Source organism: Silurus aristotelis (genome assembly GCF_946808225.1).
Source record: "Silurus aristotelis genome assembly, chromosome: 5".
Taxonomy (NCBI): domain Eukaryota; kingdom Metazoa; phylum Chordata; class Actinopteri; order Siluriformes; family Siluridae; genus Silurus; species Silurus aristotelis.
The window spans coordinates 14,645,042-14,672,589 of record NC_139578.1 but is presented as its reverse complement, the minus strand read 5'-3'; the positions used below and the strand labels follow the sequence as shown (position 1 = coordinate 14,672,589).

At 36.6% G+C, this 27,548-nt stretch overlaps 5 protein-coding genes across 5 annotated transcripts in view; 4 read left to right on the top strand and 1 right to left on the bottom strand.

Annotated features, from left to right (window-relative positions):
• mus81 (MUS81 structure-specific endonuclease subunit) overlaps positions 1–27,548 on the top strand; it is a 121,606-nt gene that overhangs the window by 33,623 nt on the left and 60,435 nt on the right. The window lies entirely within an intron of this gene.
• Positions 203–6,012, bottom strand: snx15 (sorting nexin 15). Its single transcript, XM_083541151.1, has 8 exons — positions 5,771–6,012; positions 5,126–5,161; positions 4,710–4,830; positions 3,532–3,647; positions 3,077–3,368; positions 2,225–2,374; positions 1,772–1,981; positions 203–1,050 (listed from the first exon to the last, which is right to left on the bottom strand). Exons 1-8 carry the CDS (start codon positions 5,870–5,872, stop codon positions 938–940), a joined length of 1,140 nt encoding a protein of 379 aa, XP_083397277.1. The 5' UTR covers positions 5,873–6,012; the 3' UTR covers positions 203–937.
• fis1 (fission, mitochondrial 1) lies at positions 6,554–12,185 on the top strand. The gene is made up of 5 exons (XM_083540880.1): positions 6,554–6,686; positions 10,131–10,263; positions 10,661–10,737; positions 11,001–11,106; positions 11,709–12,185. The coding sequence occupies exons 1-5, from the start codon at positions 6,561–6,563 to the stop codon at positions 11,807–11,809; spliced, it is 543 nt and encodes a 180-aa protein (XP_083397006.1). The 5' UTR covers positions 6,554–6,560; the 3' UTR covers positions 11,810–12,185.
• On the top strand, positions 15,880–19,662 carry cldn15a (claudin 15a). Its single transcript, XM_083540879.1, has 5 exons — positions 15,880–16,338; positions 17,176–17,340; positions 18,013–18,094; positions 18,630–18,737; positions 19,032–19,662. Exons 1-5 carry the CDS (start codon positions 16,122–16,124, stop codon positions 19,129–19,131), a joined length of 672 nt encoding a protein of 223 aa, XP_083397005.1. The 5' UTR covers positions 15,880–16,121; the 3' UTR covers positions 19,132–19,662.
• On the top strand, positions 19,982–26,657 carry dnajc3b (DnaJ (Hsp40) homolog, subfamily C, member 3b). The gene is made up of 12 exons (XM_083541150.1): positions 19,982–20,523; positions 20,985–21,095; positions 21,910–22,034; positions 22,198–22,272; positions 22,492–22,635; positions 22,772–22,953; positions 23,159–23,278; positions 23,738–23,843; positions 23,955–24,075; positions 24,245–24,377; positions 24,579–24,727; positions 24,848–26,657. The coding sequence occupies exons 1-12, from the start codon at positions 20,439–20,441 to the stop codon at positions 24,988–24,990; spliced, it is 1,494 nt and encodes a 497-aa protein (XP_083397276.1). The 5' UTR covers positions 19,982–20,438; the 3' UTR covers positions 24,991–26,657.

The following is a 27,548-nucleotide window of genomic DNA, read 5'->3' as shown; positions in this document are numbered from 1 at the left end:
GTAGTAATGGACCTACCCTTCCTTAGATGAATGTTTTTAAGGGAAATGTCAAAATCCCACAGGGGTATAAGTCAAGATACTTTTAGTGTCTTTTGCACTGGAGCTACAACACTGTACTGAGCACTATAGTGAAAGAACTGCATTCAAGCAATTATTATTGAGTCATGCAAAGTGTTTATACAAATCACAAGGGAAAACCAGATGAGGTTTTAAAATGTTTTATTTTATTCATATTAAAAAAAAAAAACATTATGCCATTATATGTGAGACATCCCATCATCTATCAGCTCTTAACAAGAGTGGCATTTAGCCTTTTGATTGATGCTAACTATTGGCCAACATTTTAATTTTTTTGCTAGTTGCATTAGTCTTAATTAAATCCAAAATGCAAAAGAAAAAATATGCTGGGCATCAAACACAATCCGATCAAATGCCAGGTGTGTAGTCAATAAAATACCGGCAAATATGTTAAACTTTCAAGTTAGGAAATAAATCCATATCAGTTTGAACATGAAGCATAGTGAGGACACCTGGTGGTAGTTTAAAACAATTACACTCAGTCAGATGTTTGCCAAAAGGGAAAAGAATCAGACATTACAAATATTAACACTAATTAATTTAAATATAATTACAGTAAAATAAAGTACTAGATTATAAATATACTATAGACTTATAGACATAGAGAAGTCTAGTGTCTGATTTGTTTTAATACCATGTTGAAAATAGTATGGGGAAATAAGTATTGTGTTGAGAGAGTTGTGCTCATTGTATGCATAGATCTTTTGGGACTGCAGGTAAGTGAAGCTAATGAGGAGATGCAGAAGTGAAAATTTGAATGTTTATATGCCGTATTCTGTTTAATTCTAGCGCATAAGTTATTGTGAAGCATGTGCGTGTGGCAGAGGTATGTAATTCTGTGTGTGTGAGAGTTTGAGTGCTACGTGTTGTGCTGTTGAGTAGGAGTCTGTAAAGAGAGCAGTCGCTCTGCATGCTCGAGGCACTCGGCTACCCTCCTCTTCACTGCATCCCTTTGCTGAGGGTCCACATCTCCTATAGAGTGAAAGTGTATTAGCCTGTTTTCCAACTAGCCTGAAAATGACAGTCAGCTGCTCCAACTCTAGATCATATAAACAGCTCAAGCAAAATGACAAAACTGCTATATAGATATTCAAGTTTCAGAAACTTGATTTTCAATCAAGATGCCAAAGATGCCCCCCTCCCACTTAACCCCCTGCATTCTTTGTTTAGCCTATCAAACGCAGCTACACTTGATAAACACACCTGCGTGCAACTGTAAAAGGAAGTAAGCAGATAGCACTTCCCTTTGAGTGTATTAAACATTTATGTGAGGTGATTTATACGTGAGAGAAATGGTGGTAAATATGCAGGTGACTGAATTGAGGAAGAAAAAAAAAAAAAAAAAAAAAAAAAAAAAAAACTGGCTCATTTTACTAATACAATTCAACCCTATAAAGAAAACTTTAGACTTGATCTATGAGAAATACTGATTAACTGGAAAGTTACCAAGCGTAATAGAATAGAAATCTTCATTTAAAAGTGCTTTGTCATGCCGTATATGTGGCGTTATGGCATTCGCAAATGGCAGAAGTAGTTCTGACTGATGCATCCACTCTAATATGAAAACAATCTATTGATGAGGAGAAAGTTTTGAAGGATTTGATGCAGTTTTTTCAAAACAAGGCTTCATAAATCAGGTCAAAAATCAAGTCTTAGTTTATTTTTATCTCTGTTGCTTTTATCTGTTCCTCACCTTGCACTCCTTTCATGAGGATTTCCACTGCTGTTCTGTATCGCGTTATTGCCGTGCTGTAGTCTCCCTCTTTCTCGCTCTCCTGGGCTGCAGTCATCTCACTGGTTGATTGGACAACAAAGTCTGGCTCCTCACCACACACCACATTATCCTGAGAGGACAGTTTAATGGACAGCAGCTCAGAGAGACCAGGAGATCCATAGCCCTGATCTGGGAGACATATACTTTTATTTAATGCCATGCCAGCTATCTTCATGGCGAGAACAGTTTATAAGAACAAAATAGCATAAAATCAAAAACAAATAATTACAGCACAAGTCAGTTTAAATAAAGATTTTTACGTTAATATATGATACAAATTCTAAATCTTTTCCTGATGAAACTTTGTATGATGCCAAACTAAACATATAGAACTACTGGAGGAACGGTGTACTGGAAAGAGAGATTGATTACCTTCTTTTGCACACGGGTCAAAGATGGCTAGGTCGTTGTCTGAGAGAAGGGGTTGTGCACCATCGACAGGTTCCTCCGATGCGCAGTCAAAGAGGGAATCAAACTCCTCGGACTGATCAACTGGGGATCCAGGAAGCTCAGGGCTGGCAACTGTAAAAAAAATTTGAAAAATCAGACAGTACTAAACAATTCTTCAGAAGTAGTTCAGCTTTTTCTGATAAGTATTTCTTAAAAATCATTATGTCATTTAGCTTGAAACAATATTACAGATGTTTTGGCAGTTGCTCTTCCATGACTATCCAGACTGAACACTTGTAATAAATGTGTAATAAAGGCACAATGATCCCAAATAAAGTTATGTTACTTCTGAAATTTATGCAAACATGCTTATAGTACATAATCTATTCATAAGGTAAGATGTGCATGTTTTACTGCAAACAGGGATGAAGTGAAGTGAATCAGAAGTGAACAGAAGTGCTCCGGATTTAAGGTAAACGACGTACATTTCTTTAAACTTTGATGTTCGAATTGTATTGCAAGCCATCTGAATGATAAGTCATTGTAAAATGTACAAACGGAGAATAGGTATGCGTCATCCTATTTGAGTAGATCATTTTAACAGATTTATTTCCTCTCTAAACACAATAAAAAAAAATTACCATAACTTGGTATGCTGGTATCAAACCATTTATTTCCTTACTTTTTTAAAAAGATTATCTGGAAACAACCCTTACATGAAATTACCCTTACAATGAGAGTTGGTGAGCAGGTCATCTGTTGTAATAGGTTACAGGAACAATAAGAATATAAAAACCTGATAAATTTACCATAAATACATCAAAAGATAAGCACCTGAGGTTGGCTGGTCTGCACCAAAATTTACTTCTGCTTCCTCTTTTTCTTCATGTCTTTCTTGTACTGGGCTTATCTCCATGTTACTGAGAGCCTCAACTGCCATCTCAGGCTCACCAAGCTCCTTTTCACCCAGGGTAGACTCCAGTTCCTGGGTCAGGATCGGAGCCTCCGTCCCCGTTTCCTCTTCAGCTCCTAGGGCATCGTCTCCCTTAGGCAAAGGAATGAGAGGGGGGGGTAGAGATGTAGGAGAAGAGATGCATGGGTCTAATGGTCTTCTCACCTCTCCTCCCTAATGCAATAAGGGACAATAAAATAGATGAAAAACATCATTATTCATCGAGAAGCTGATTTCTGTTCACAGTATTTGATGCACATACACGAATACATAAATAATCATAATTTTGCAGATGCATGTGCATAATTGCATATGCATGAGGATGTGTGTGTCTAACCCTGAAAAATTCTTTAAGTTGAGGACTGTTGTACAATGCAGGAATGTTTGTAGTAAACAGCAGCATGGCTTCAGCTGCCTTTCTTCTCTCCTCAATCACAGCCTCATCAAACCGACCTAACAGAGAAAAAAATATAAACTCAAATGGCTTTAATGTCATTTCAACCATTGAACAGTTCACAGTGCAACAGACGTTCTTTCAAGACCAAGGTGCTTTATGAAACAACACAAAACTACACAAGATAACACGGAATAAGTTTGTGTAGACTCCCACACGATTATATAAAGTGCTAGAGTACAAATCTGTACAAACAACACATCATAGTATAACAGTGGCAACAAACAAACAAACAAACAGAACAATAGGCACAATGAATAGCAGTGCAGTGCCAAGCAGAACAGAGAGTTAGTGTGGAGTAAAGTGCAAAGATATTAACCATATAATAATAAATACTGTATATTTAACCATGACATGCTCGTTTAAATAATTTATTGCATGTCTTTTAGCAGCGGGGGGAGAAGGACAGGAAAAGGGGAGAGTAGAATATTTAATCCTGTGAAGGACCAAGATGAACTAGTTGCCTGTACATGCACATTCTGCTCTATGCCTTTCTCCAACTTGCACCGTGTCTGCTTCCGAGGAATTAAAAAGGACCAACATAAGGACCAGTCTTGTAAAAAAAAATAAATAAATAAATAAAATAAAAAATCAGTTTGGCATCTTTTATTTATAAATATGAAATAATAAGTTCCTTCTAATTTATGCGGTTTGTTGCTACAATTAACCCTTAGGCTGTAGATTCAGTGTTAATTAGAATCAAATAAAATTGGTTGGTCTCAGTCAGACTTTGCCCTGTTATACTGGACAATGCAGTGCTTTCACCTGTGTACTAAGTGGAGGTAGCTGTTTTGAAACTCAAAATTCAAACAAATACAGACCATCCCTCCAGATTTTTCCTCTAAAGCCACGCCCAGAGAATGCATGAAAGACCCGGGCTAAAACATTTGAATGTCGGAGCATAATGTTAGTGCTTTCTACATTAACAGCCGAGTAAAGATGCCTTCTTCTCCTTAGTGGTTGGAAGATCCACATCATGTGCATAATTTCCTCTAGTAATTATATATGCTATCTGCCATATTTTATTGACAGCTCAGGAAATATGAAAATGGCAATTTTACCAAAGAGCTGTGCTCTGGGAAAAGGAGGAAAATCTTCCTGTCTGCGGAAGAGGTTTCTATGAGTGTAAGCCAACTCTCCGTGCAGTTTCTTCAGCTCAGTGTATCTTCTCCATACAACAACCTGCAAATAAAATCAACACAATCTGTTGACAAAAATTTTTTACAATGACGATTTACACTGACGATAAATGATTCACAAGCCATTTTTTTTTTGTTACTGCTTACTTACGTATTTAGGATTTCACACGATAACAGCTCTAGAAATCAATCAATTATGATAATCTCTGTTTAATGCAATACTAAGTCAAATCTTCTCCAGCATTGCCCGTGGTATTAGATATACTAATAAATAAATGCCTAACAAATGTCAGTGGTTGGGATTAATTTCCCTAAAAGTTAACAGAATCATTACTCACTTCTTTCACATCCTCTGGTCTTTTCTTTGATACAAACTGTTGGAAAAGTGGGATGTAGTTTAGTATTCATACATAACTGCACCACAAAAGAAAAAAAAGCACTTGAATGATTTTACATTTCCATTTAGTAGTAATGTGTGGTTTATGCACATTCATTAATACTACAGTTGTTAGTTAGGAAACAAAAATAAAAAATACATCAAGAACAGCTTGGTCATTAGGACAAAGTACATTCAAGATCTTCATAATAAATCTAATCTAATCTAATCTAATAAATCTTATCTAAACGCATGACTATAACTGGAGGTAGGCACATAAAATCTGGCCCAGTAAGCAGAAAGGCCAAGGGCAGTCACGGGGATGGTCTCTCATGCCTCTCATATCACGAGTTGTATTGAGGCACCTAGCCAACAAAAAGACTATTATTGACACACTGGCTGCCATAATGGGTTTCTTTGATGTGTTTCCACGACCATCAAGTAGATGATGATCAAATGTTCAACTGAAGATATACAAAAAGAGCCATAAATCCAAGTAAAAAAATCAGCTAACGTCAGCAGGTTCGACAAAGAATCCACCTTTATCACAAACCAAAACATTGAAAGATTTTAAGTCTGCTAGCTGATTAGCCTGCATGCTACTAACCCTTGCTGTTACTTTATATTCCGTGTGTCCCCTCTCGTGTATGCGAGGCTCAGTAACGGTGAAAAAACGGTAGTATTCCTCTTTTCTAGTCTTCCTAGCCATCACATTACAAAACCTCTAAAGCAATAAACACTGTACATGCGACAAAACTCAGCCTGTTATTATTGCAATCATACGTGAGGATAATGTTTGTATTTATTTTTACAGTTAGTTCCGGGTTAGTCACGTGTGCTGTGACGTCACTAAGGCGGTGGGCGGAGGGAGGGTATATAATACGGGAGGTCGAAATAATAATTTTGTGTTTAACACACCGCTAAAGAGAACAGGTAACAAGTGAACACACGTGATATTCAGACAGTGCACACAAACCACTACAAAAAACAGCAGCACCGATAATAATTACAATACATATAACAATAATAAAAATCATAATAGTAATGCTGATGATTATGAACATGAGAATGAGGGTAGTAATAATAATAATAATAATAACAATGAAATTGATTATTTATTTAAATAAATAATATGTGCTATTATTCATTTATTCATTTATTAGTATTGTATGTATTATTTAATAATGGTGATAATAATATGAACAATATTATTATTAATTATTATTATTATTATTATTATTATATAAAAAACAATAACACTGATTAGAATATTAATAACAATAGCAATAATAGTAATAGTGATGACAATGATAGTAATAATAAAACACTAAGAAAATAATAATCATCATCATCATCATTTCGAAATACATTCCGTGTTGAAACTGATTCAACTCTGCATGAAGTGTGAACAGAGATGTTCCAGCAGCGCCGCTTTTCTCAGTGACTCTTACTTTGTTAGCTACAGAATTTCCGGCAACATGGAGGCGGTGGTAGAAGACGTCGTCGCTCCGGAAGATCTGAAGGTAATATATATGATTTAGGACAAGTTTTAGATCATATACGAAATTGTGAATCTTTAATCGCCCCTGTCCTGATATCATGGTTTTCCCGACGGATGTGAAAGGATTTATGACTTACTGCGAAACTTGATTATCGAGTCCGATAGATTACATCATCATTAATGGCGTAACACTTAGTTTTCCATTTATTTTTATTTTACAGTTTGCTTTCAAAACATGTTATAAACCAAAAAAACCCTAAACATGAAATCAGAAGATGTTTATATTCAGTTAGTTTAAGTTGTAGGTCATGTGTTGGGGGCACCGCCTTCTGAAACCCAGTCCCTGTTTCCATTTCAATTCAGTTTTATTTCGATTGCGCTTTTAACAATGAACACTGTCTCAAAGCAGCTTTACAGGGAAAACTAGAGTATAAAATATACATTTATATCATTGTGCCTGTAAGTTTTACCCTAAAAAGTTCTTTTTTTAAACAAAAAATTGTGTGTGTGTGTGTGTGTGTGTTTAGATAGATAGATAGATAGATAGATAGATAGATAGATAGATAGATAGATAGATAGATAGATAGATAGATAGATAAACATATGTACACACACACACACACATATATATATATATATATATATATATATATATATACACACACACACACACACACACACACACACACACACACACACAACATCCCTACAGCAAATAATGATAATCAGCCACTGATAGTGAAAACACCAATCTATTTCTGTGTTAATGCTCACAAGTCAAGTGCACATCAACTATCAACAATACATTTCCTCCAAGAGCCATACCTACTTTACACACACTTATTCTCCTCACAAAGAGTTCATTCAAAAATATGATAATATTCTCATTCACAACAGAGTGAACTTGCAACAGTAGCTGCATCAGTAGTTTTAGTTGAATTATGTTCCATACATTGAGCTATAAGCTTGATATATAATGTTCAGGTACGTTATGTAGAGCAACATATTTATATGCAAAACTGACACTTAGACACTATATTCATTTTGTTTTCTATGAGTTTTGTGGATGTTTGCATAGGAGGTTTATTTCAAACTTTTTTTTTTTTTGGGATGTCAAATATTTTTATGCTTTGGAGGTTAACTATGTTTTTTTGATAAGGAATATTCTCAAATATTAGCTATAGATGTAGTCTTGATGATTACCTTGTTCAATTTTACTGCATGATAATATTTCCCGTGTTTATATAGCGAGACGTGTTGGGTCAATCAAATGGTGTTAGTAACGTTTTCATGTCTGTAGCCAGGTTAAATATTGCATTGCTCCACTATATTTACAGGCCATTTAAAAAAAAAAAAAAGAAATGACTCAAAATCTTTAGCCTGCAAGATCCAATTCATACAATGTGTTAGATGTTATTGAATACTTTTTTTCTTTTAAATACAATTACCAAAGGACAAAAATCTCATATGTGAGAAAGAGATTAGATCACATAACCTTTGTCCACATAAACTTTGTCTAAACTTTGTCTCTTAACATTACATGTCAGACATCACAAACGTGTCAGCAGACAGCTATATACAGTGAGGAAAATAAGTATTTGAACACCCTGCTATTTTGCAAGTTCTTCCACTTAGAAATCATGGAGGGGTCTAAAATAGTCATCGTAGGTGCATGTCCACTGTGAGAGACATAATCTAAAAAAAAAAATCCAGAAATCACAATGTATTATTTTTTAACTATTTATTTGTATGATACAGCTGCAAATAAGTATTTGAACACCTGAGAAAGTCAATGTTAATATTTGGTACAGTAGCCTTTGTTTGCAATTACAGAGGTCAAACGTTTCCTGTAGTTTTTCACCAGGTTTGCACACACTGCAGGAGGGATTTTGGCCCACTCCTCCACACAGATCTTCTCTAGATCAGTCAGGTTTCTGGCCTGTCGCTGAGAAACACGGAGTTTGAGCTCCCTCCAAAGATTCTCTATTGGGTTTGGGTCTGGAGACTGGCTAGGCCACGGCAGAACCTTGATATGCTTCTTACAGAGCCACTCCTTGGTTATCCTGGATGTGTGCTTCGGGTCATTGTCATGTTGGAAGACCCAGCCTCGACCCATCTTCAATGCTCTAACTGAGGGAAGGAGGTTGTTCCCCAAAATCTGGCAATACATGGCCCCGGTCATCCTCTCCTTAATACAGTGCAGTCGCCCTGTCCCATGTGCAGAAAAACACCCCCAAAGCATGATGCTACCACCCCCATGCTTCACAGTAGGGATGGTGTTCTTGGGATGGTACTCATCATTCTTCTTCCTCCAAACACGTTTAGTGGAATTATGACCCAAAAGTTCTATTTTGGTCTCATCTGACCACATGACTTTCTCCCATGACTTCTCTGGATCATCCAAATGGTCATTGGCAAACTTAAGACGTGCCTGGACATGTGCTGGTTTAAGCAGGGGAACCTTCCGTGCCATGCATGGTTTCAAACCATGACGTCTTAGTGTATTACCAACAATAACCTTGGAAACAGTGGTCCCAGCTCTTTTCAGGTCATTGACCAGCTCCTCCCGTGTAGTTCTGGGCTGATTTCTCACCTTCCTTAGGATCATTGAGACCCCACGAGGCGAGATCTTGCATGGAGCCCCAGTCCGAGGGAGATTGACAGTCATGTTTAGCTTCTTCCATTTTCTAATGATTGCTCCAACAGTGGACCTTTTTTCACCAAGCTGCTTGGCAATTTCCCCGTAGCCCTTTCCAGCCTTGTGGAGGTGTACAATTTTGTCTCTAGTGTCTTTGGACAGCTCTTTGGTCTTGGCCATGTTAGTAGTTGGATTCTTACTGATTGTATGGGGTGGACAGGTGTCTTTATGCAGCTAACGACCTCAAACAGGTGCATCTAATTTAGGATAATAAATGTAGTGGAGGTGGACATTTTAAAGGCAGACTAACAGGTCTTTGAGGGTCAGAATTCTAGCTGATAGACAGGTGTTCAAATACTTATTTGCAGCTGTATCATACAAATAAATAGTTTAAAAATCATACATTGTGATTTCTGGATTTTTTTTTTTAGATTATGTCTCTTACAGTGGACATGCACCTACGAGGACAATTTTAGACCCCTCCATGATTTCTAAGTGGGAGAACTTGCAAAATAGCAGGGTGTTCAAATACTTATTTTCCTCACTGTATGTATTTTCTGTCGCATCAAACTAATTACTAAAAGTGGAACATCTAGATCATGAGGTTATGCTGATAATTCTCTAGAAAAAAAGTTTGACCTTTACAGTTTTATAGCTGTGCCAAGCTCTCTGTAGGTAGCCTTTGTTTAGAGTTTTTTGTCTATTAACCGCGAGATAACGGAAAATCCATGACAAAAATGATTTAAATAGCTTTTATCGACGTTATCATATTTATGGTCTTGAGAGCAGATGTTATAATTTCATTTGGTGGTGTTTTTTTCCCCACAGAGGTTCGAAAAAAAATACAAATTGGAAGTGGAAAAGGGGGCTGTATCCAAAGACACCAAATTTGAGTATGCATGGTGCTTAATCCGAAGTAAATCTACCAACGAAATCAACAAAGGGATTCAGCTGTTGGAAGGTGAGTTCATTTGAAATACAAATCATTGTTTATCAGTCACATTTTCCTGTAAGACTATATAAAGTAGTTGTTACTTGTACTGTTCAGTGTGACATATTGTGATGAATTGGATCATAATACACTTTTCTAAACTAATGCTGGTATCATTGGTATTTCTTAGTAATGTCAGGTTTTAAAATGTAACAGAATATTAGAATTTTAATCATTATTATATTTAAGGTTTTTGTTAAAATTGTGGTTTTTTTTATTTTTTTTTATTTTTTTTTTAAGAGTTTTCCAAACCTGTTTTTCTAGCCTGTTTATAATACTAATATACATATTGTGTATAGTATAAATGTTTTCAAGAATCTGTTTGTTGAATGACGTCATCATTATTGTATTACATGGAACGTTACAGAGCTGGTACAGAAGAGCGCAAAGGATGACCAGCGGGACTTTCTCTTTTATCTGGCTGTTGCAAACTACAGACTTAAGGTGAGGATAATGACATGACTTTTTTTTTTCTTCCCCTTTTTTCCATATCCTGCTTTTTTATGAATGAGTCTGTGTTTATTGTAACAGTTTGTGACTCATATTGTTGCTGAACATTGCTCATTTTTGAAAGAGATATACTATCAGTGAACAGGTTGTATTACTGCCGCACTGCTTGAATGTCTTGTTGTTATTATGAACAATGGGTAAACGAAGGTCTTCTATTTAATTTTTCTTATCTCTGACTCTTTTTTTTGTTTTGTCAGGAATATGAGAAAGCTCTGAAATATGTTCGGGTTTTGCTTAAGAATGAACCTGGAAATAAGCAGGCCATCGATTTGGAACAGCTCATCAATCGGGCACTAAGAAAAGGTGCGTGTATGTAGGGGGGGCATTTCAAATCTTTCTGGAATCAAATATAATTATAACAATAGTATTGATCAGTAACAGATAGTAGTAGTAAATGATACAGCTCTCATTTGAAAAATAAAGATAGCCAAATCTTTAAGATTAAGTGTATAGATAGCAGGATTTCACTAGAATATTAATGAAGTAAACCACTGTAGCGACCCCTATTGGGAGCAGCCGGAAGGAGAAGATGATTAATGAATCTCACTATAAGATAGTGTGTATTGGTGTGTATGGTTTTGAGCAGCAATAGTCTACAGCCTGTCATTATAAACAGTGTGTGTTCAGTGTATAGTACTGGACTCCCTCACACTCTGTTCTTTGAGTCTCCACTGGGTCAGGATAATAAAATGGTGTATTGTGGATTTGAAAGAAGGTTGCACATTATTGACGTATAACAAACATGTAGCAAACTGTAGCAATAATTGATGGTGCACAAAGACGTACTGTTTTAGACTTTTGGTTTTCATTGCTTCCTTTCTTTCTTTTTTTATTGCTACTTATTCATATCTTTAAGTATTACATTGGAAAAAATTATAAAAATATATAAATCTTTTTTTTTCCAGATGGCCTGGTTGGCATGGCTATTGTTGGAGGCATCGGCTTGGGCGTGGCAGGATTAGCAGGGCTGATTGGACTGGCTGTGTCCAAATCTGGAAAATCCTAACCGGGAACTTCTAAAAAGCAACCTTTAACGAAAGTTTAATAAACATGAAGATTGGCTAATGATCATTAAACTCCAGGAAGTGGACTGACTAATATATCTTGCTTATTATTCGCCTTTTTTTTTTATTTGCACAAAATATTCATAGCTTCACTTTTACAAAAGCTTCTAAAATGTTATATTTTTTTCTGCATGTGTATTAAAATCTTTGGGTGAAACATTGAAATTATAAGTATTTTCTTTCACACGTTTAATATGTACAAGTATAATACCATTGTAAATTGTTATCAGGTTCTAATTATAACTTGAGTTATTACATTGTAAAACCTTTAGTTCGTAATTGTAATGTATATGTAATACAGAACTCTGTTTCCATGCAGCTGCCTCGTTGTGTTTATATTGAAGTGATATGGTTGTCTTAATAGTATATTATGGTATGACCAAAGTCCGTCTGATTGTTCTGGACCTCTGTTGCTTTCTAAGTATTGTGGTTAAATGTGAGTCTCCCTGTCTCGTGTTTCCACTGTAACTTTACTGTTGCGTGTGTAATCTGAGGCTGTGTGCACAGGGTTTTTATGAAAATCAATAGTGCCTGGTTTCAATGAGGTACCTAGAAAGGGAACTAAAGTTATCATTAACCAATAATCAAAGAGTACATGAGTTGATGGATAATATCTGTACATGAATTTTGGTTTTACACAATAACTTTTTTTTGTGTGTGTTTTTAAACCATTGTATGCGGTGCAGTGTGATTTACTTTACAATGCCGAGCTCTAACATTCAGTAGATCTGATGCCACTGTGCTGTGAAAGATAAAGTCAAAACAATAGTTGGGCCTTGAGAGAAACAAATTGCATATTGAGTTTGCACATATAGCCTTGTCTCATGGTCATCAGCCCTGTGAACAGTTCTGTGGGCTGTTCTCACATAGGTGATCATCTCACCTTTCCATCACTTCTAAGGCTCATAGTGGTACGTCACTGGGTTGTTTTTTTTACAACAAGACAGATTATGGCTGCCATCAGTATCATTCTTTATGTCCCACATTGTCGTTAAAAATTAACCGAAGTAAAAGTGAATGATGACTAGGTATTTGGAAAGCAGCTTTCGCTCGATGAACTCAGTTTTAACCAACATTCGTCTAGACTTATTTATAATGACACTTTAAACTTTGGACATTAAAGTTTCTTCACAGCTCAGCGTTTCTTTAAAATGTTTCTTCTAATATACTTTATTTGCACCTGTTGCTTCACATCCTCAAAAGCACAACACATCCCCTCTGAAGCATTTAGACAGGCTGGATTTGGTTAAAATGTATTTAAATTCGTTGTAGGTCGCAGGGGTTCCTGAAAGAGACAGTTAAGGCGTCCTCCCCCGTGAAGTCCTTGTTTGAAGCATTCAACCTATTGTTGTCTTTAGTAATTAAGTCCCTTCTCCTGATTTTTACTTTACAGAACAATAACCTGTAGAAACTGTGTTTTATATGTCTGTGGAAACAATACACTAGTCAGTATATAACATTTTATAGAATACCTGTAGTGTGAAAATTCGCATTGCGCTCAAAGAACAATAAAAACCAAACCCTTGTAAACATGGCAGCCATAAACTTGACCTTTACAACACATCAATACCATCCATGACAGCACAAATGATCTTCTTGGGCCAGGCTATTTTCAAAGACTATTATGGGATGTTTGCACACTCATCCTAGGTCGGTAATGGTTTTGGTGTGCTTGTCCTTGTTCAGTTTTAAACGATAAGAAGGAACTCTAGTGCCACAAAATAATACACATTGTTCCAGCTCATTATCTGCATTGTGCAGGAGTTGACCATTCTGAATTGATGGCATTATTCAAAGGAACTCTGTTTATGAAAGGAAAAGAAAAGGAAAATTCATTAGCAGCATATTTAATATTGATATTTAAATATCAACTTTTAACTGGTTTGATTGTATTCATGTCCTATACACGTGTAGCAAAAGCTACATAATAGCTGATGTAATCTTCGCCAAAAAGTTGCCCATATTGCAAATGTGCAAACATTTTTCCAAATATCCATAATAAATGTTTTAAGTCAACTAGGGTCACAATCCCTAATGTTCAAAAACCTTTTAGGTTGTTCTTTAACTTGCAGTGGAATGCAAGAAACATAGAGATGTCCAAGATGATTCATGCTGTAATTAATGCAGGAACCATGATAAAAGGTTACTGGTCTGGCTGAAAAGTATAACGTCCAAAGTGCAAATATCTGGCGTAATATTGAATTTAAAGGCTAATTGAACAAAGGAGAAATAAATTATTGACAACCTAAAGGCAAAGGGGAGATGAGTGTGCCCTAACTGGTGGTGTGTGACTATAAACAATTTTTCATTTAATATAAAAAGACAATTTTTCGAGTTAATCAATTCACCAGCACAAAAAGCACTATGTATTTGTCTACACAAAAAATCCTGCATCCTATAACACTTTTAGTCTTTAAGTCTTTTAGACCGAATCCTAACCCTAACCCAGGTTAATGTTTTCACCATGTTTCTCTTTAAGATAATGATAAATTAAATAATATCTCTTCATTGTAACTCTGCTCAAGTGCAGAGTCGGTGATATTCATAGGTTTACACAATAATATTTTATTATATTGATTTGGCAACATACTATGGAAAGCACAACAAATTCTCCCAATAATAGAGAAACAACAAAAAATTTAAAGACAATTGTGTGATGTGTCTGTGTCTCTATAGCAGGTGAAATATTGGGGGGAGTGATAGAATATATAGCCACATTATTTTTGGGCACTTGATCATTACATTTTTATTAGCTTTTTTGCACAGGCCATTTCCTAGATGTTGTTCCTCATTTACTATCATAATAACCTCTATTCTTCTCTGAACACTTTGTTAGATTGTGGAGCTTGGCTGTGAGTCTCTGTCTCTGATTCTTATTTCAAGCACTAATCCAAAGCTACCCAAAATGTATCATTAAATTTACAAGTGACATAAATAACAAGCAACCTACAAAACAACTTGTAAAACAAATACACCAGCTCAAAACACATTGTTGTCCATTTAACTTGGAGACCTGCTGATGTCTGGCCCCTGTTAAATAGATTTTTGGAAGTGGATCCTCACAGCTAGCATTAAAAGCAATTGTTAGCACACAACAGCAAACAAAGTGGCTCAAAATATCTTCTCTGATATAAACTGAAATGTAATTATTTTCCAGCACTGAGGGTTTCTGTTCTTGTATTTATGTTTCCTTGCTTTCCCTATCAAGAACTTATGTTTGTTATTATATAATAATATGTAATATGTTTGTTATTTATAAATATATGTATTATAATTAATTATAATTATAATTATTGGAGACTTGACATTCAGACTAGATATATTTCACATGCATGTCACTTACAGGTTTGGCTATATTTTTTTACACTGATGTTTTAATTGAATGATTCTTCTAAAGGATGAAAAAGAGCAGTGTCTGAACTATCATTAGAAGATTGTGAGCTTTAATCCCATTAATGGCACTTAATAAAGAGTTGTTTTGGACGAAAAAAAAAAATCCCTGAAGTCCTTTGGAACAAAATACATTTTAAATGTAACCTAATGTGTAGCTATCTATTATTTTGGGAGTGTGTCTAAATGATGCCCCTGAAAAAAAAAAACAGCTTTATGTTTCCCAGCTAATCACAGTTAAAAAACCAGCATGCCATCAAGGACACTGGGCGGAACGTTGGACTTTGGTGCTGCCTGGTCGGTCGATAAACAGCTGCTGAGTTTCAGGGTGTAAACTATAAGAGAAGAAAGCGCACGAGAGAGAGAGAGAGAGAGAGAGAGAGAGAGAGAGAGAGAGAGAGAGAGAGAGAGAGAGAGAGAGAGAGAGAGAGAGAAGAGAGAGAGAGAGAGAGAGAGAGAGAGAGAGAGAGAGAGAGAGAGAGAGAGAGAGAGAGAGCGAGAGAGAGAGAGAGAAAAGAGAGAGAGAGAGAGAGAGAGAGAGAGAAGAGAGAGAGAGAGAGAGAGAGAGAGAGAGAGAGAGAAAAGAGAGAGAGAGAGAGAGAGAGAGAGAGAGAGAGAGAAAAGAAAGAGAGAGAGAGAGAGAGAGAGAGAGAGAGAGAGAGGGGAGGTCATACATCATAAATCATTGATCTGCTCGTTTTATGCTCAGCATCTTCCTTATAGTTTTCTAACAGGTGTGAGCTCGCTCCTCTCGGATTCCCCGTTTAACTGGACCTGTTCACAGGGACACAGTGATCAAGTGAAGTTCAGTGAGACAGGACTGTGGAGGAACCTATTACACCTGGCCCATTCAGAAGACAACCAATGGATCCGATTGTTGAGGCGGTGGCCCTGCTGCTGGGCTTTTTGGGCTGGGTTATGGTAGGGGTCGCCATACCGAACCGTTACTGGAAGACTTCCACCGTGGACGGAAGCGTGATCACCACCTCGACTCTGTATGAGAACCTGTGGATGTCCTGCGCTTCAGACTCGACCGGAGTCCACAACTGCCGTGAGTTCCCCTCACTGCTCGCGCTCTCCGGTAAGCAACTCTCCTCTAGCAACTCTACATACCTCCACTTAGAGTTTTTTGTCTGTTTTTATGTAGTTGTTGTTGTTGTTGTTGTTGTTTTTTTTCATATGAAAGAAATAACTTTGTTTTTTATTCTTGGAAGATTTTTTAGCTTTTATTTTAATTTATATACTATACTTATATACTATATACTAGAGTATAAAAGTATAAAACTAGTACAACTTAGCCTATATCAATAAATCACACACATTTACACACACACACACACACACACACACACACACACACACACACACACACACACACACACACACACACACACACACACACGTCCTGTATATGTTGTTTCTTGTGTTCAGACTTTTTAAGACATCGTTTTTGTTTGTTTGTTTTTAACTGATTCATTCATTCAATTCATTAAGTGTATGACGGAAATAATGACATGTAAATGCATTAGGCACACTGCTTTACTGCACACACTGTAAAGAGATCAGGTTGAATGAAGAATGTGTACTTTTTCAAAGCTTTTTCCAAAGATAATTTTTAACATGTCTTAAATATTTGCACATTTCTAAATATCTGAACTAAAGATTGCAAAGGTCACAGAGTTTGTGTTCTGTTTTGTAATTTGTTAATAAATTTGTTAATAATTTGTCAAAATTCAAATGTTTTATTATAGAGTATGAGTTTAGTAAAGTTAATATGTTTGAGTTTATCTGGCAAATCATAATACAAGGGTTATTTGAAAGATCCCTTTATTAAGGGATATTTTTAAGATCCCATATTAAAAATGTTAATTTTCCAATTTTTTAAAAATGCAATGTCTATACTCATATGTCTATGCAGGTTACCTTCAGGCGTCGAGGGCTCTCATGATTGCTTCTGTTGTTCTCGGTTCATTTGCCCTGGTCACCACACTTATAGGCATGCAGTGCTGCAAAGCAGCTGAGGACAAGCCGGTTCTGAAAGGCAAGCTTGCAGGAATCGGAGGTGTCTTCTTCATCCTACAGGGTAAAAAAAACCTACATGCAGTTATTACACATTGTGTGAAATACACTAAATAGACAAAGTAGTTTGTGGATATTTGTCCAGAAGGTTTATTTGTGTGCTTTTTTTTGAGCATCTCATTCCAAATTTAGTCCCCTATTTGCTGTTATAATAAGCTTCACTCTCCTGGAAAGACGTTTTACTAGATTTTGGAGTGTGGTTGAAAAGATTTGTGCTCATTCAACTACAAGGGCATTAGTTGTCAGGTATGGATGTAGGATGAGGGGCAGGATGTAGGTGCAGTCAGCATTCCAAATAATCCAAAAGGTGCTCAGAAGGGTTGAGCTCAAGCTCTATAGCAGGCGATTCAGGATCTTCCACCCTAACCCATGTATACCATATGCTCATGGAGCTTGCTTTGTGCACATGGTGCATTACCATTGGGTTTGGGTCTCCTGTCTCAAGTGTAGGGAAAATGCTGCCGCATCCATAGGATGCCCTTTAAAATTATGCACCTAAAGCTTTTTGGTAACATTTTCGGAAAAAAACATATATGGCTGAAAAATGCATGTATCCCAGTAAATTTGTCTATATAGTAAATATTACAAAAAATGTAAGAGAAAGGAATGTGATGAACATTGTTTAATGAACTCTAGATAATTTTGCTGTTTTTTTTTTATTATGTTTACTCCAAAGGCTTCTGCACAATGATATCTGTGTCCTGGTATGCTTTCAACATCACCCAGGAGTTCTTCAATCCACTTTACCCAGGAACAAAGTGAGTTATGGTTTCTGTAGATAGGGAGATGCTGCCATCTAGAGCTACCTGGATGGAACAGCAACCCCCTACACCCCCCCCAAACACCCCCCCCAACACACACACACACACACACACACACACACACACACACACACACACACACACACAGTATTAGATTATGCGCATTATGTTTCTTTTATTTCATTCTAAAACCATAAAAATGTAAATAAATAAATAAAAGTTACATTTAAATACAATGACATTTATATGGACTTATATATAACCTGGAATGTCAAGTTTAACACCAGCTTGTGAAGCCCATCCCAGGTTGAGTATTGATTTAAATACAAATACTAAACAAATACTTTTTTTGAATCCATGTAAATATTTAAAGGATTCTGCTTTTTATTGAAGTTGTTGTTTAAGTGAAGCATCACTTATGCTTAAAAAAAATCACAAGCATCACAAGTGCTTAGTACAAATTAGAGGAATTTTGACAAGGCTTGCTATTATTTTTACATGTATTATATTTGTATATGTTTTTTGTCTGAAGGTATGAGTTAGGAGAGGGATTGTACATTGGATGGTGCTCTGGGATTCTTGCCATCTGTGCTGGAGTGTGTCTTGTGTTTTCCTGCAAAACTGACACAGAAGAAAAGCCGTAAGTATCTCTCTCTCTCTCTCTCTCTCTCTCTCTCTCTCTCTCTCTCTCTCTCTCTCTCTCTCTCTCTCTCTCTCTCACTCACTCACTCACTCAATTCCTCTCTCTCTCTCTCTCTCTCTCTCTCTCTCTCTCTCTCTCTCTCTCCCTCTCTGTCTCACACACACACACACACACACACACACACACACACACACACACACACACACACACACACACACACACACACATTCACTTATATTTACATATTTCTGTTTGTAAAATCTAATTTGTATATTTCTGGGTTTTTTTCAGAGCGTATGCATATCAACCCTCCAGGGGAACCATATACTCTGCAGGAGCAACGTCAAGAAGAGATGCTTCAAGCACTTATGACAAAAATGCATATGTCTGATACACGATCAAACAACCGACCAGACCAGTACAGGTCAATTCAGTGTATGAAAAATTATAAACAACCTCGGTTTGTTCATGTTAATTTGTTTAGAGTGCAAATATGTAAATATGTCCACTTGTACATTACTTAAAAACATTGTATGTTGGTTGGAATCAAATGGTTGGAAGCTGTGCCAATTTTATGCTTGTACTTGAAGCAACTAAACCCATGTATTTAAAAACAAAACAAACAAATCTGTTATACAGAAATGCCTTGAAATTATGCTACAGTACTTTTATACAGATTTTGTAATATTTTTAATTACACATTCATATTTATGTGTAATGTACAGGAATACTGATGTTTTGAATGTGATTTTGTAAAAGAATGGTCATTTACAATATAGAAAATAATCCTGTTAAATTATTCGCAATATGTATGATTTCATGACACATTCATATGAATGAAGGTCAACAATTCATATTACAATATGTGTTTATGTCTTGTTTTATAGCTACAGTTGTGAAATAAATGCAAAACAATTTCAAAGAGTACTTTTATTTGGATAAAGTGGTGGGGTTGTTATGATATATATATATATATATATATATATATATATATATATATATATATATATATATATATATATAGAGAGAGAGAGAGAGAGAGAGAGAGAGAGAGAGAGAGAGAGAGTTGCTCTATATTCAGATAGCAAAATAAAATCAGTTAATATATTTGGCAAGGTGCTTAGACCCAGGAATAAACATCTCACCAGGATGAATACCGATATGGTGGCTTGCCTTATATGGAAATGGGCGTGTCGTACGCGCACATTAAAAAAACTTAGCCAATGGGACGCGACCACGTTGGAGGGGAAACACCATCGCAAACACAGACGTGCTCGAGTCCCGGCCAGCCACCTTCCACGCTGACATGTAGGCTGATTTGAATTCTACGCCCAAGAGCTAGAAGGGAGTTCCGAAAGCTTTAAGTTGACAGTGTGTCGCTTTACAGCCGACTCTCAGACGAAACTCTTTGTAAGATGTGACATGACAAGCCGGCTTTTTTTATATAGTTGTATGGTTTTTTTACACGCCGAGTGGGAGTTTCTAAACAGAAGATAATCGGAACTGTATTTCCGTGGTTTGATAAGGCAGTCGGAAGCATTTGTGAGACGGACACTTGAAACATCATATCGGGAAGTTGATGTTTACCTCGAAAGATCGTTATTGGCGAGATATTTATTTAAAAACATCATCAATATTTTTTCGGCTTAGTTTTTTGCTTGTGAAAAAGTGTAATTAAAGAGTTGACGTTTTAAAACGATGGAGTCGGGGCGCCGGAGAGGGTTAAGTAGCCTCCTGTCTTCACTATCTCTATTCTGTGTCCTCCTGGACCTGCAACTGGACGGTAAGAGTCGTTATTGTGTTGACATTGTGTTATTTATTAGAGAAATACACTTTGACGGGTCTTGGGCCATGTAATTTGTGTTATTGTTTCTTTAAAAATCTAAACGAGCAAAGAGTAATACTGGTGTAGTCCATAGGAAGACACAGAGCAAAAAAGCGTAAAACAGGTGGATACGTAAAACAACAAAACATTAGTAACCGTCACTATTTAATCCTTTGTGATAGTGTGTTAACCTCCCGAATATGTTGCAATGTGATTCTGATTGTGGTTCAGGTTTTCAACTTTTTGTATCTGTATTATGTAATATTGGTAATGGTTTTACATAGTTTGTATAGGCAAATATATATACTTTACACTTCCGGGGATATTTCTCAATATTTTCAATAGAAATGAATGGTTTTGTCTTATGGCTGGTTAAACTATCTCAATAAGAATTACACCAGAATGTGCCTTGGTTTCAGGTGTATTAGGTGCCACACCTGTGGAAATTGAGCAGCACCTGGAGATGGGCCGCAAGCTTCTGGCTGCAGGGCAACTAGCTGAGGCGCTCTCCCATTACCACTCCGCAGTCGGTGAGGAACGTTTATGTGTACTCAAGCAATATGGTGGACGCCTGACCATCACACCCTCTTTATGTGCTTGTGAGCCTCCTGTTCTAGATATGTGTGTGGCTGTGGGGGTTTGTGGTCATTCAACCACAAGATGTTGACGTGAGTTCTGGTCCTGATGCGGAGTGTGGTAAATAAAATAAAAAACCCTAGAAAAAGTGTTTAGTAGGGCTCTGCATGTTAGGGCTCTGTGCAGAACATGCAGGTTTGTCCAATCCAACCTTGGCACACTATGACATGATGAGGCTCACTCTGTCCTGATGGAACAGCTTTTAGTTTCTTATGCCCTGCAATTGGAAATTGTAATTCTACCGCACATTAAAACACTCTAGACAATTTGTATCCGTCCAACTTTGTGACAACAGCTCGGGTAAGGTTCACATCTGGGGATGATGGTCAGGTGTCCACAAAGCTTTGAATATATTCCTTCCATTTATTGATATATTTTAATACGTTTAGTAATCATTTGGAGTCCAAATGGTTGCAGATGTCTAAGTTTCATTTCATGCTTATCATAGAATCTTTCACTTTCAGTTTGCTTTAACTAGATACTGAGCAGATGGTTAATAATATAAATAATAAAGTGTTTTGACACTGTACAGCGTTTAAAGTTTATCTTAATTTCAGATATCTCGTTACTATACAGAGTGAATAGTTTTTGTAATAGACAAGTAATAGATGCTGAAATGTTTTTTTAATTGTTTTATATCTGCTTAATCTCTGTTTATCCCTGTGTTTCTTTCTTTTTATTCTTATTCATGCTGTCAATCGCATGCAGAGGGTGACTCAAAAAATTACCTTACTTACTACAAACGTGCAGCTGTTTTTTTGGCCATGGGGAAGTCCAAATCAGCCTTGCCGGATCTGACACGAGCCATTCAGCTCAAACCAGACTTCCTAGCTGTAAGTCTGTTGGGTGTCTTGTTAGAAATAATGAGACAATTATGAAAATAAAAAAAGTTTACAGTATTTTATACAGGTGTGTGATAGGTGATATTTAATCTACTTTAGCTGTTTTCAGCACTTATGTTAAAAATATATATTTTGTGGGTTTGGCTGTATTCAGGCTCGGATACAGCGAGGAAATATTCTCCTGAAGCAGGGGAACACTCAGGAAGCCAGAGATGATTTTCAGGCAGTGGTGAGATACAGAATGATTAACCATCCTTATTTCTAATACAGATCCACATACAGACACATCTATGGCTTTAAGATGCTGTTGTAGTGTTGTAGCTCTCAATCAGATACTATCATCAAATACTTTAGGCCGTACCATACAATTGCTAAACAAGTATTATGACCCCTTAAATGCTTTCTTCATACGTGTTCTAGAAGTTTTGACTTTTCTTTTTATCTCCAGTTGCTGCGCTCCCCAGACACAGAGGAGGCCCATAGTCAGCTCAGAAGAGTTGAGGAGCTGGAGCAGCTCCAGGAGGAGGCACATAAGGCCCATCACCGTGGTGATTACTCAACCACTATTCAGGTGCTGGAGCGTGTCATAGAGGTGAGTATTTCAAAGGGGAACATATGGAAGGATCCATCAATTGATCTGTTCATGTTAGCAGAGGTTATGTCTTTTTTTTTTTTTTTTTTTTTTTTTTTAAATCTGTCTTTATCTGTCTTTTTTTTTTTTTGTTAAGCTCTCACCTTGGGATCCAGTATCTCGGGAACTAAGAGCAGAATGCTACATCCGCATTGGGGAGCCGAGAAAAGCCATATTAGACCTGACGCCTGCAGCACGGCTCAGAACGGATAACCGAGCAGCTTTTCTGAAACTCAGCCGTTTGCTGTACGACCTGGGAGAACACCATGAGTCACTCAGGTACACACCTTTCAGCATGACTAGTGAAAAGAAACTAAAAATAAACTAAAAATTCTGTTCTTAAACAAGGTGTGTGTTATATGCCTCACTGGCTGTTCCATTGAATATGTAAAGTATGTGGGGGCTATTGTTGTGCTGTTAATTCCTGTTAATATTTTTTATAGATTTAATCTTTTCCCTGCCTTTCTCTTTTTCTGGAGATTAGTGAGATCCGGGAGTGTCTGAAGCTGGATCAAGATGATAAAGAGTGTTTTAGCCACTATAAGCAAGTGAAGAAGCTTAGTAAACAGCTGGACTCTGCTGAGGAACTGATCTCAGAACAGCGGTAAGCATAAGTGGGTTGCTCCGTTAACATTAGGCACATTTTTATTTTGTCTATATCATTTTCCTAGTCTAAATACATGGAACAATACCTTCAGAACAACAGAAAGCCCAATCCCTGGTGAAATCACCTCATTAGTATCAAGTGAACAAGCTTTTGCCAGTCTCCAGGCTTCAAACAACTACAGTTTAAACAAATCAGTCTATTTTGTAATTCCACACTTGCTGTGTAAACAAACCCCTTATAATACTCTGTGTGTGTGTGTGTGTGTGTGTGTGTGTGTGTGTGTGTGTGTGTGTGTGTGTGTGTGTGTGTGTGTGTGTCTAGCATCATAATAATATAACAGAAGTTTACCAGATATTCATGAACTCATGACCACGGCACTACATTATTTATTTTAAGTTACAATTCTTATATATTTTTATATGTACTAAGTGGTTCTTACTTCTTTTTGTCTAACAGATATCAAGAAGCAATAGAGAAGTATGAGTCTGTAATGAGGACAGAACCAAATGTTCCTCTCTACTCTAGCAAAGCAAAGGAGAGGATCTGCTTCTGTCTGGTGAAGGTCTGTAATGTTTTGGCAGTCTGGGTGAATTATAGAAATGTAAATTATTATAAATGTAAGGGTCTCACATTCTTGGTATTTCTTTTATTTTTCTCTCTGTGAAAAATGTAGAATAAGCAGGCAGAGGAGGCAGTAGACATGTGTTCAGAGGCCCACCAGAGAGACCCTCAAAATATCCACATCCTCCGAGACAGAGCCGAAGCCTACATTCTGTTACAAGACTATGAAAAAGGTTGATTTTTTTTGTACATATGTATGAAACATGTTATTCATGTTTCATTAGTATTAATGATACAAATAATAATATACACTGCATTGCATGATATACTTTATTTTTCTTCTATTTTCTGTTTTGTCTGTCTGTTGCACTATTTTCTAATCTGTCTTTCTTTTTTCCTAAGGTGTGGAGGATTATCAGGAGGCACGGGAGTTTGACCAGGAGAATCAGGAGATCCGTGAGGGTCTGGAACGTGCACAGAAACTCTTGAAGCTTTCACGTAAAAGGGACTACTACAAAATCTTGGGAGTGAGCCGGTATGGGTTCAACAACGACCATGCTTATAACTGCATTTAATCGTACTATAGAGTTTTAGAATCCGCAGATCCATTGCTTTATTAATGTACTGTTTCCAAGAAAACAAACTTGTTTTTATCCACCTAAAATTTAAGATTGTGCTGCGTGTTGCTTGTTTGATGTAAGTAACAAAATTCTTGTTTGTCATGTGCTCTCCTCAGGTCTGCTAGCAAACAGGAAATCATTAAAGCATATAGAAAGCTGGCACAGCAGTGGCATCCGGACAACTTCCAGTCTGAAGAGGAAAAGAAGAAGGCTGAGAAGAGGTTTATCGACATTGCCTCAGCTAAGGAGGTTCTGACAGATCCAGGTACATATAATTATATGCAGCTTAAGTAATGGCCAAACAATTCAGATCAGTCTAGTGTAATAGACATGGAATCTCTAGCCATCATACTGTTTCTGAAATCCTACTTTATGTGTTGTACAGAGATGCGTCAGAAATTCGATTCAGGAGAAGACCCCTTGGACCCTGAGAACCAGCAGGGAGGAGGAGGAGGCGGCGGCTGGCCCTTTGGCTTCAATCCCTTTGAGTCGGGTGGAAATTTCCACTTCAAGTTTCACTACAACTAATATGGCTATGCCATTGAATAATGTGGATGTGATCATTATGGACAGTGGACTGGACTTATTTAAAATCCCACAAGGGAAGTTAAGAAGCACATCCACATATTCTTCAGATGACTCTTCTGTTGGCTCTTTTCACACGGGTAGTTGAGTGCCAATGCAGACTTAAATATGCCAACTGTTGGATTTCTTAAGGAATCAAATATTTTTTTTTTTTTTGGTGATTGAAACATTGATTGCTCGACTCCATGTGGTCAACAGCTGTGATGAATGAAGTCTTGTTTAGTATTTTTCAAAGCTATACTATTTCAGCTTTATCAGCTGACTGTCCCTATGGCATTTGCTCTTCTTGCTACAGGGATGTCCCTTCTCCCTTTGTCATGCAAAAGTCCTCTGTCCTCCCATTTTTCTCCAACTGAGTAGTTCACATTAGCAGGTTCTGATTAGAAGTATGTATCTGTGACACTGATGCCCAATCGGTCCCAATTCATCTACTTATACTATGCATTAAAAGCATGTACTAATTTTTTTTTTTTTTTTTTTTTTTTTTAAGAAAAAGTACATGCTCCGGAGTGTGTAGTAAAATAGTTTGGGATATATGAACATGTCACGAAACTAAAGAGAATATTGTTGCCTAGTTACAAACACTGTTACTGTAAAAAGAAAGAAAAAAATTCCTTGTTGCATTTCAGCTTTCCTTCGATTTAAATGCTGAAGGATCTTCACCAACCTTCACAACCACACTCATCTGCCATGTTTGCAGTTTGAAGTCAGGGAAGCAAATTGTCACTAAAACTCCTCCTTCCTCGTACAAGATATCGTAGGCAAAATTAACAAAATATTGTGTACGGTTTCCTACAATTTGGGACACCCTAATCACGGATACTATTTAGGATGGTTAGTCTGCGAAGTGGGACGCAGCATGAATGTTTTTAGGTTCAGTCCCAGCACTCCAGACTTTATTACTTTAAATCAGTATTGCATATTTTGTGCATTTATTTGATCGGTATAGTTTGCAGGAAAGGAAATGTTATTCTGAGTATTGTGATTACTCTTTTTGTCCTTATGTGTGGTTTTTCATGAGTTGATTGGCTGACATTTGTTTCTTTTGTTTAGAAAATTTCAGGTGAACATATCAGATGTCACTCAGTACATTAGACCACAATGGCTATTGAATGAACAGAGAGCCTGCAGGTTTAGTTTGTGCAGTCAGTTCAAGACAAGATCATAGCTTTTAAGATCATGAGTACCAGGACATATTTTGAACAAAGTGTCTTATCATACACAAAATACTCTCAGAACTACTGGTAAACCGAATTACTTTGTGTCACCTTAAGACTTTGCATATGTGCCTAACTTTTTTCTGTCGTTTTTTAAGTTCCCCGAAATAATTTAATATATAACTTTCAGCCCATTCTTTATTTCTGGCACAAATTAGGGTAGACAGTCAGACATAAATTAAGACATTTGTAAGCATTTGAAATGTTTTATCTGTTTGACTACTTTTTTCCAATCAAAGCTTTATATAAACTTGCAGATTCCCCTGGGTTTTTCTTTTCTTTTTTTGCTATTTATAGTTGTTTTATTGTTTTTTTGCTTTCTTAGAAAGAACTTATTTGAAGCAACTTTTGGGATGGACTATTTAAAAATAACAGGGAATGTTCTGATTAAGATACCTGTGCTACGTGTTGTCTCTTACACCCAGAGTTACACAAAAAAGTGACACACAGTGAGATGCAAGAAGTATCTAGTGCTGAAGAGTTCCTGTCACTAAAATGCTGCCTTATCTATCTAGGTACATTTGCAGCATATTGATACACAACTAGTTATGTAATGTTTGACAAATTGAAATGGAATACCAAAGCACACCTTTTTCCATAATATTGTATCTCAGTCCGAGATAATTAATCCAGGTGCATAAAATGAAAACTGAGACCTGGATGTAACTTCTACAGCCACAAAAAAATAGAACTGCCTGGAAAATCACTAAGTACCGATCTCAATGCTCAATGCTTACATGTCTGACAATATATCCTTTGGATTTCATGGTGGGGCAAACAATGCTTGGTAAATACTTGAGTTTTAATAATCATTCAAAGGCCCCATCTCCAACAGTCTCTGTTAGAGAATCAATTCAGTGACACCGTAAGGCATATCGACTTCTATGTGCAAACAACAAACACTAATTTCCAGGTATTATATTAATTATCAATGGGTGGTTGCAATTGGATCCAGTAACATAGTAATGGATTCAGAAGAACATCAGGGGTTTATGATTTTCAAAACATATTTTGTTGTAGTGGATCAAATCGCTACCAAACATAATGAAAGTTGTTTATATGGTTTATAGAGTACAACAATCAATTGCACTTTATATTAAATAAATTGTATTAACAAATATAAAATAACACAACACAATAAATTGTATTTAAAATAAAATTTTCACTATACAATATAAACCTAGACCTGTTTTGTTGATAGAAAGTAAAGAAGTCAATAGGTTCTAATAAGTAGCTTTAGACTGGGAAGAGCTCCACACTGAATATCAAAGAAGGCAAGTGGGA